The sequence below is a fragment of the Pecten maximus genome, chromosome 14 (genome assembly GCF_902652985.1).
Source record: "Pecten maximus chromosome 14, xPecMax1.1, whole genome shotgun sequence".
NCBI lineage: Eukaryota > Metazoa > Mollusca > Bivalvia > Pectinida > Pectinidae > Pecten > Pecten maximus.
The window spans coordinates 17,982,111-17,992,587 of record NC_047028.1 but is presented as its reverse complement, the minus strand read 5'-3'; the positions used below and the strand labels follow the sequence as shown (position 1 = coordinate 17,992,587).

General features: G+C 32.3%; 1 protein-coding gene across 1 annotated transcript in view; it reads right to left on the bottom strand.

Annotated features, from left to right (window-relative positions):
* Positions 1-1,115: 1,115 nt before the first annotated feature.
* The window catches only part of LOC117341669 (probable phospholipid-transporting ATPase IF), a 57,245-nt gene continuing 47,883 nt past the window's right edge, over positions 1,116-10,477 (bottom strand). Inside the window, 3 exon segments of the mRNA XM_033903538.1 lie at positions 1,116-3,788; positions 5,323-5,343; positions 7,901-7,998. Coding sequence (XP_033759429.1) covers positions 3,761-3,788; positions 5,323-5,343; positions 7,901-7,998 — 147 coding nt within the window. The 3' untranslated portion in view covers positions 1,116-3,760.

Below are 10,477 nucleotides of genomic sequence, written 5' to 3'. Positions count from 1 at the left end.
CCGGCAGCCATTTTGAAAAATGTTTTTTTGAAAAGAAAAAAGAAAAAAAAAGGATGCACAACTACATGTTATACTGATAATGTATACCAAGTTTCGTTAAAATCGGAGTAGTACTTTAAGAGGAGTTGTCCGGACAAGCCTCAACCAATGAGAAGCCGGCGGCTATTTTGAAAAATGTTTTTTCGGAAAAAAAAATGTGGGATGCACAACTACATGTTATACTGATAAGGCATACCAAGTTTCTTTAAAATCGGAGTAGTACTTTAAGAGTTGTCCGGACAAGCCTCAACCAATGAGAAGCCGGCGGCTATTTTGAAAAATGGTTTTTCGGGGGAAAAAATGTGGGATGCACAACTACATGTTATACTGATCATGTATACCAAGTTTCGTTAAAATCGGAGTAGTACTTTAGAAGTTATCCGGACAACTGTTGCGTGACAGAGACAGACAGACGGACGGACGGACGGACAGACAGACGGACGGAGGGTAAACCTAAAGTCCCCCCGTTTTTCAAACGGCAGGGGACTAATAAAAATCTCTATTCTTATTTCTGATATGTAACTAATTTGAGTTATCTCCCTTCTGAATCATGCCAGACTGATCGATCAGAGGCCAAGATTCTGTAGTAAATAAACAGGTACATGATGTCTGCACGGGGATGATATAAATTAATCTATATTGAATACATAATGTTAATAGTTAATATATAACGAATACATATACGCGATAAAGGTTATATATATATCGAATACATACAGGTGATATTTGTTTCTCACGAGTAATTGTGCAAAAATTCAATCTAGAAATCATTAACTTTTACTATTTCAAAACTATTGAATTGATGCGAGAGAAAGACAATTTGATATGAAACATGTTTTTACCTTTATAAAACGCCAAGTTAATGTGCTAAAGTGCACGACAGAACAAATAAGTGGGAGCGTGCGAGAAGTCGGCTTCACCATAGATAAATGTGTCCCATGCCTATTGTGTCGATGTCATTCCTGGTGTATTTTATTGGTAGGATTTTCCCTTGTATATTGTCGACGTGGCACCTTTTCTCTCTACATCGGAATATCCAACATGCTCTGCCATACAATGATTAACAAACAATGCCATAAAAGTGTACAATATTTTTAATTTCTTTTGTATTGACTATTAAAGCATTAACTTCTATAAACTCATAATCCTCAGCACTGAAACTTTAAAATATAATAATTTTCAAATATTATCACAACGGTCTATTTGACCAATCGGAGGTATAATTGACATTCAAGTAAGTAAACAATATGTACAGCTCATTAGGGCATCAGGATATAAATCCGAATATCTGATATGTTATACAATAATGTAGTACTAATCGTCACTATGTCATCAATAATAAATCAGTCGCAACAATCTAGTAACTCACCAAAACATAAGATAAAATAGAAAGCTATCTTTATCTGAACACAAACTAAAAAAAGCAATTTTTGGTATATAATGTCAACACCTCACATTCATTTGCATATTATCAGTATTTACCTTTAACTGCTCATGTAAATCGGACACATGTATGTTGCGTTATGATTAAAATGTGAATTAAAATGTAAATTTTCATTCATTCATAAAACATTTTGGATCTTTATGCACTAGTAAGTTCGATTTCCTAAATGAAGACCACCTGTACAATGCCATAATCTATAAAATTCTTTTCTTACGATTTTCCAGGTACTCCGGTTTCCGCCCACATTTATACTAGTTGCGCTCTTCCATTCGGGATAAACAAGAGAGATTATTATAAGTTAGTATATATTTTGTTGTAAAATAAATGATTTTATAGAGAAACATGAAAGATACAGTGCGTTGAAAATCGTTTCAATCTTAAAGAAAGATGGAAACAAATCACCGTTTTCTTTGTCTTTTTAAAAAAAAAACTTTTAATCGTTTTTCAGCAGTGTAATATGTTTTAATATGGAATGTCTGAGCTTTATTAAAGATTTGGAATAGTTGTCCCTGTGATATCGTAAGGGCAACACTAAGCACTGACTTTCACACCGGGATATCGAAAACAGTTCTGATAATATAAAGGAATGTCAGCAGTACACAAATGAGATTTTCTCATAGAGATACTAATATGGTATTCTTAATAGATTGCCCTCAATAAAACTTAAAATTAACAGAGAATAACACTCCAAACCATCAGTTCAGCAGTTCATGAAAATTCAGACAAACTTGTTTGCAGCAGCATTATGAAAAGTATTTCCAGTGGATTATTTCATACAGTTAGGATGTAAAATCAACGACAATATGGATGCATAGCTGTCATTTCCTTAAAACATAATTCGCAAAACACGTCAATATTTCAAACACACATAAAGGGACTACTGATTCATGTACAAGGCATCCATTTTGTTTAAAACATTTATCAATTATAAAAATATCGCTTAAAACCACTGTTCGCATTAATTAATTATCAATGATTAATCTATGCAGGTCACAATTATTTGTAAGCACAAAAAATGATGTAGCACATACATGTACGTAAATAGGATTTCTCACCACGCACAGAACTAAGAAAACAGACGTGCATCAATTTAGCGTAATCAACATTTCAATCAGTATAAAAATAAAATTTAAATGTAAAATAATGATTTATAAAATATTTTGTGAGACAATAAGTATGTATATATATGTGTGTAGTGGATATTAAACACTATTTACAGTTAACATCAAAGAAGTCTCTCCTAAGACACTTAAAAAAAACTATGACAAATTGCACAAATATATACAAATAAACATCTTGATTTAATTTTCTGATTAGATGTCGGTATCAAAAGTAGGTATTTTTGGACATATTGCATATAGCATTTCAAACATATCGTTTGCATAGTAAAGATATCACAATTTATATTATCATTTTTATCACAAGAATTAGCAGAATGTCAGTATCTGATATATATACATTTGGGGCGGATTTTCCATTGATATGAAATAATTCGCAATAAGAAGTTTAATGTGATTCTTACTTAACAAAAAGTTTAATGCTATTATAAACATTAATCAGCATTTACCAGAAAACCACTGCGGGGACTACTTTAAGATTGTTTAAACTCAACTGCTTTGTATTCAGGATTCTTTATTTTACTTATTCATTTGTAATAATGCCGAAACGTAAATTCATTATACTCATTACTCAAAAGTCTGAAATCAGACAGATTACGTGGATGTCATAATGAAATGCTAATAAAACATTACGATTGGATAGTTATCTTAATGGGTTAGACATAAATGTAACAGTAGAGAGAATGAGCACTATAAATAGATTGATTTGCGAGTAACCTCGCTCTGTTAGATAAACTGAAAATACCATACAATAATTAATAACTGGTTTTGATGCCACGTATATGTTTTGAAAAATAACCCACTAGACCCCAGTTAATAACGGTATAAAACGCCTACGTACACTGTTTGTCTAACAATGCATATACATTGTTTAGCGAAAGGTAAAGTTTACAGCTCTACTGATGTTCCTTCTAGTTGGTATAACTGAATGTCAAATTCTGCGTAATATAAAATCGAAGGAAACTGTCACCAATCAGGTAATACAGCCTTCGTATTTTATCCATGTCACGGCAAGAATGCACTTCAATGCATTATCTTCTATAGGTGTAGTTTTCTGTTTAGGAATAATTAATAGAGGTGTACGATAGGGGAACGCAGTCTGTTGAGAAGTTTGGATGATCGGTCCTATAGTAGGTCGTCTTTCCTGCATATTTCTCTGTCAAAGGTACGTTAGATTCGGAATGCCTCTGTAACAAAAACAAATGAAACTGAAACCTAAATATTGATTCCACAGCATATGATATTTTTCTACATTCGATCAGCTTTCACCGTCTAGTATATCATGGCTATGTATTGTTTGTCCTACTGCGGATAGAAAAAAAAAGAGAAGAAAAGTTCCTTACATTATATATTCTTTGTTCCTTACATTATATTTTCTTTAAGTTAAATTGGAAACCACCTTCAGCTAAGTTCTTATACAAATTGATATTTTCTCTTCAAAATATATTTCTGTAAAAGTTCAAATTGTCTCTCCATGTTAATGATACATGTTCAACTTTCCACATACATGTGCTTCATACTTGGCCGAATAAATGTATACAATACTGTTTTAACATATAGAGATTTCTAATGGTTGAACAACTGATACATTCATTTTGTCATTTCAAATATTAGTTTATGAAAGTTTATGGAGAATCATCCACAATCCCGAAAAACAGCAATTATGACAACTCCGAAAGATAACGCACTTACATATCCAGAAAGTTTCCCTGAATGAGGACAAACAGACCGATTTATACAAAAATGGAAAATCAAATAGTAGTGCGGAACCTTTCGAATTTTGGAAGATGTCTGCATGATGTATGTCATTACGACAATATATGGTCTATTCATTAAAAAGATCTGACCTCGCGTTCATCAACGTTCCTTAAATTAGGTAAATCCTTAAACTTTAAATTCCACAAAGGAAGGCATAGTTGTATTTAAGAAAAAATAAATCTTTTTCCAGTGGTAAATTTTAAGTTAAGGGATTTCCTTAAGTTAAGGGATATCGATTGTATTGGGGACTCAGGTACGTATGTGTAAAGTCACCTTTCATGACAAAAGCAAACAAATAACGAATTATGAAGCGATTCATAATTAAGACACGACAAACCTTAATACAAATACGACATCGCACGGAATGTTAATGTTTTCTTAAGATCAGAAACCGAATGCAAATTAGACACAGGATGAAGCGTACACATAGTCACGTTACATGTAAATCAAAGCACAATTATGTAACTAAAGATTGAAAATTTCTACGGGTAGTCTACGAAACTAGCAATATATGTCAATGGAACACTTATATCCCCGCTTCAACTTTGATGAAAATGGAGCTAAATACAAAATCAAAGAAAATGTCAAAATTTAGGAAACAAATCAGTTGATTGCACAACGATGGTGTTTCATGCAAACTATTTGTTTTTAGTTGCTGATAATGAGCATGACAAACTTTCCTAAGTCACATAGGACAATACTTCGTACCGGATCACTTCATAGCGGATACATAAAAACAGCAAACATTGTAGTTGAGGTATCTTCTAATAGTTTTAAATCTAAAAAATATTTTAATTGTCTAAACTAAAACTACTCTTATTATCTAACATCTAAAAATATATTCTCGATCGCAATTTCTCGCTACAATGCTTCAGTAGCAAAAATCACAGCAAACAAAAATAAGCTATGTATACCAGACTAGTGTTGATCAGAACAGCGGCCGTCAGTCTAGCTAGAACTTACCCTTGACTATTCCTGTTGGGTCTACGTTGGCAGGTAAAAAGATAAGTGAATTCAATCAAAACATCCCTGATATTAATGTAAAAATTCAATTCGAAAGGAGAAAATTTCAGGACAGATAAGGAAAATACAGTATTCATATTTAAATCAAATCTCCAGCAAACAGAAAATTCTATTTCACAAGGCAGCTTAAAGTCACGATATCAAAGTTAACTTATCACTGCACTTTGATATTGCATACATATATCTCATAATTTCATGAATACATGCAAAGACCGTTTAATTCCTAATGAAGTATTCGCAATACCAAGTCACGTGCTTCAATCACAAATAAATTATCGCTAAAAAAATGCAACTGAAGTACTGCTTTCAACACTACTTACACTTCTAAATTTAAGCATTTGATTAATTGCTGACAGTCTACCGTCTTCAAAAGCAATACATCAAACAAAATATGCCCAACTAGCAATAAAGAATTAATTTCCATGAATGTTTGAAGGACGACACAGATTAATTCTTAATCATATCTTCAAAATATTACAATTGATCAGATGGTACACATTTTGTAATGAACGTATGTTTTTATCCACAAAGTAGTCTTACAAAAATGTTACCATAAAATACTTATCCGCCCTACCGTCGAACATATACATGTATAGAGAGAGAGAGAGCGCGCGCGAATTAGCATGTGGCTAAATAGAGCATTGTCAAAAAACCGTCATATTATCTTGGTTGAATTTGATAATGTTATTTGAAATCAATGGCAGTTTTAAAAAAACTTCTAATGAACATACTTAATTACATACGTTTGAAATAGAAAAGGTAAAGATATTTTCTAGAAAAAGGGAAAACAAGAATATTAAATCGAGTGCAACTTACAAAGAATGCATTTCTCGATTTTAAGAAGAGATAGTAGAAAATAATTCCATAGATGAAATGCATGCAACCAATGTGTAATTGAGTTAATTTGATAGTGACCACAAGGTTTGTGATGTTAATATCCGACTACGTACATTCATTTCTGTTAGTAAACACACGGATCAAAATCCAAATGAAACAACAGACATGGATTATGAAAAAGTCATACTTTAGTGATACACAGTTGAAGTATTAACATTTCCTTAATGTTTAATGGATATCATTAACATAACACTGACTGCTTCATAACAATGGTTTTAATTTAGCGCTAACAGTAACAAAACTGAACTCCACACAATATTGATATTGTAGCATACACGCATCTGTTGATAAGAGCAGGCGTCATTGTCTTTTCTTTTTTTTCTTTTTTTTCTCTTTTGTTTTGTTTATTAGAACTAAGTTACACTATTTATGAAAAAAAACTCCATAAAAAGAAACGTCACTCATCAATTTCCTACTATATACTATTCGTTAATATTTGGTCATTATTGTTGTAATGAAATATTTATTCCATATAACATATCTAGAACCTTATGGTGTCTGCATAACAATATTTCTTATAGCGGCTTAATACTTATCGAACTACTGATACGGATTTTATTTTAATTTCGCGATTTCTTATGTGACAATACTTACACAATGTAAAAATAATATCAAATAAAATATACAGAAATCACTTGACGTCGTATATAGTATGTTGCACACGCCACGTGGTTGTCTCTCAGTAAAGCGTAGGTTAGCAAACTAGTGAACATGGAACACGGTTTACAGATCAGTAGTACGTAAGAGTAAACGTGCCTATCAAGCACTGTACGGGGTTTAACAACCTCGCATCAGCGAGCCATATGAGGAAGCTCTTTCACGAGTATTAATTAGCTTATAAATTGGAACCCCAACAATGACAAAATTTTACTTTACCATAGAAATTTAGGATTCTTTGAATTCAAAAGAATTAAATCAATAATTAATGTCGGAAATGCTATAAAAAGAATTTGACGCCCATCTGATAGCAACACCCTACCATATCTTTTGTCATATCTTTGCTTTCTCAGATTCTTTATTTCCTTTACATATCGAAAATCTTGATTATGAAGTTCTAATACATTATCTTGTACAGCTTTTACAATGTTACAAAATTAGAATTTTTATAAAAGACTTTCTTATCATAGCGTTTCAGCCACAATATTGCAATTATAAATTTGACATTTAGTCTGCATTCCTACTTCTGTTGTAAGCATAATTCCGTTGTAAGCCATGTTTTTTCTTACCTAAACCCCAAATCACTAGGTTACAACACATATTTTCTGTTGAAGATAGAAGTTAGCAATATATCTGTATAAAGCACACACAGTCAAGCCACACAGTAAGAAAAGTTTTACGTTAGGAATTGAGTAATGTTTGCATGCATACATGTTTCACACAATGAAAACATATTGTGTCAAATCTAAACCAGAAGAGTATTCTCGTAAATTCTTTATCAGTTTTTTTTCTGAAATAAGTGATATGTATGTTCATGGAACCTAATGAAAAGCGATCAATACTCAAAATGACACAATAAGTTTTACCACACAATATTGTTTACTTACAATACGACAGAAAAAAAGCACGTGAAATACAGGACAGAACAGTGTGAAAGAGAACTATTCATCTCTAAGTTACCTACACCGTATCTTCCTGGTCACTCATTATATCGATCTGAGAAAGCGTTAGCTTTCCAGACCGCTTAGTGACCGACATTGTCAATTTGTCCAGGTTAGGCCCCTATAATGCAAACAAGTGGTAAACGTCAAATAAATGTACCGTCAGCTTATGATATACAAAGCCGTATAACAGTAATATGTAAGCATTGGTTATTTATAGATATATATAATGGCCATGTGAAATTGCTTAGTTTATATGGATTTCTTAGTTAATTACAACAATAAATTTACATTCATTTGGTACACAAAACGAAAAAGTAATATATATATATATATTCTTATATACAGTATTACGCGTACATTTTAGTATAATATTTTTATATCAAATGTGAACTGTTACACAATGTACCATATTGAATACCAAGCACTACATATTAGTATCATAAGAAAATTGTGACGTATACAGTACGTAATTATACTGTTGTCTTTTCAATCATCTTTAGCTCTTCGTAACTGAAGCTTTCTACTTTTCTGTCTTTTGATAACAATTTGTACTGTATTTACAGGGCTATAAATATATTACATCACATGACAATAATCTGACGTCATGTGGCATCATATTGCAATCTTGACCTAAATTAAGTTTACACTTCAAGTTTTGTACAAAACATTCTGAAGATTATGACGTTCAGGAAGTTTTTCCATTAGATACATGTGCATAATCAATAAATCCCTTTATACACAAAACTGATATAAATAAGAAATCCTATATAATTTATAAAACATATCTCTGAAATATAATTAGGATGGTCAAATCATAATTCAATGACAATATGAATGTAATATTTGTGACGTATAGATAGTAATTGTATAATAATTCACTAATCTATCGCCCAGGTTGCATTCATAACAACAATAAATACAATCACTAGTCATGCATTTCATTCTACGATCATTTATGGATGCATATACCATGTACAAATTGTTCAATGGTGAAGTCACCTTTAAACGGAAAAACACTTTTCAAACTAGGAGGGATGTTTATATGGCAAATCTGACATTCCACGGATGTCAATAAGTGGTATAAAATCAAATGCTTAACTGATTACATACAAATGCATGCACAAATGCATATATATTAACAATGCAGCATACATGCATATTTGATAACGTCACATTGCCTACTTCACAAACAGTCTTGTCCAGACAGATTAGCTGGTTCCCGTTGTCATCCACACATAAACATCGAACACTTAGTGGTAGATTGATAGCTTTTAGCAAAATAATGAAAGGTTCGCTAACACCTGGTAGGAATTTCACTAGAAAACGTTTCCGGTGTTATTTTCATCGCTTTCAAGCCAGCATTACACTTAAAGAGTAGCATAATCAAACTGTGACAAGGTCCTGAACAAACAATCAAATATGTAATCAAGGCATTAAACAATCAATAGAAGGTGTATAATAAAGATAATGTAAACGTACATATTTTAGCGGTAATACTATTCTAGCGTTTATCGCGCTCGAAAAATTTCCCTGAATTTTGATTGTGCAATTGGTAGTATACCTACAATGTTTTGCATGGTCAGCATCATCGGTGCGTTAATTTATCATTCCGCTAATTCGTTTTAATTAAGTTTTGCGCTAAAATTTGAGCACGCGAAAATATGTACATTTACAGTATATTGTAGTTAAAGGCTATGGTATTAAAGCATTCGGAGTAAGTTTGGATGTTAGTAACTTTCACATGCATGTCCATCCTCAGTGGGACAAACGGGAAGTAGTTCATTCTTTCATGCAGTAACCTCTCAGTGCTTTTATTAAAATATCTTATGATAGATGCATTAAATATATTCCTTAAATACCATCTTAGTTCATGCATCACAAATTATTATTGTGAAAAGGAAAATTAATATGTGCGCATTCTGACTATCATCATGGACAAAATCTGCATAATATACCAAAGGCAGGGATGACACTGTATGTAACTCAGCATCTCTATAGGACTCATAGGTAAGTTAGTATGCTTGCATTAACACTGTGCATCACATTTCAATTTGATGTAGATTTAAATAAGATAAAATCAAGTTTTGATGCAACATTTTTCGCGTACTTTGTGTACGTTTATCTGCATTTGTGCCCAGTGTTAACTTTATCCTTGCAGACTAAAAATGTAGAATATTTATGCTTACAGGAAGAGTGCAAGAAGCTGTTGTTGTGCTGCGTATGTCCAGATCGACAATCCTTCGTTCCGAGTTAACAAATCACTTTCTTTGAGATGTGTACGAATCTTCTATCCCCGAGATCAAACTTCTCTTCTGAATTTCATTTCCAGTCCCTACTGCCTATCCCAAACTAGTTTATGCTAACTATTCCCAATGCCACATTTCTTTGTTCGAATGTTCCTCCGTTTCTGTCATTTCAGCAAAGCAACCTTGATCATAATATGTCAGTGGCATCTCTTATTCGTCTCAAACCATATATCAAATGTTTGTCGTAATGAACCATTAATCTTCACTTTTCATTCTCAAAGTGTTCAATGCATGAAGTGTTCCGGAGTGTTATATATTTCTCCAACTTATCACATCTTTTTCAAATCATAG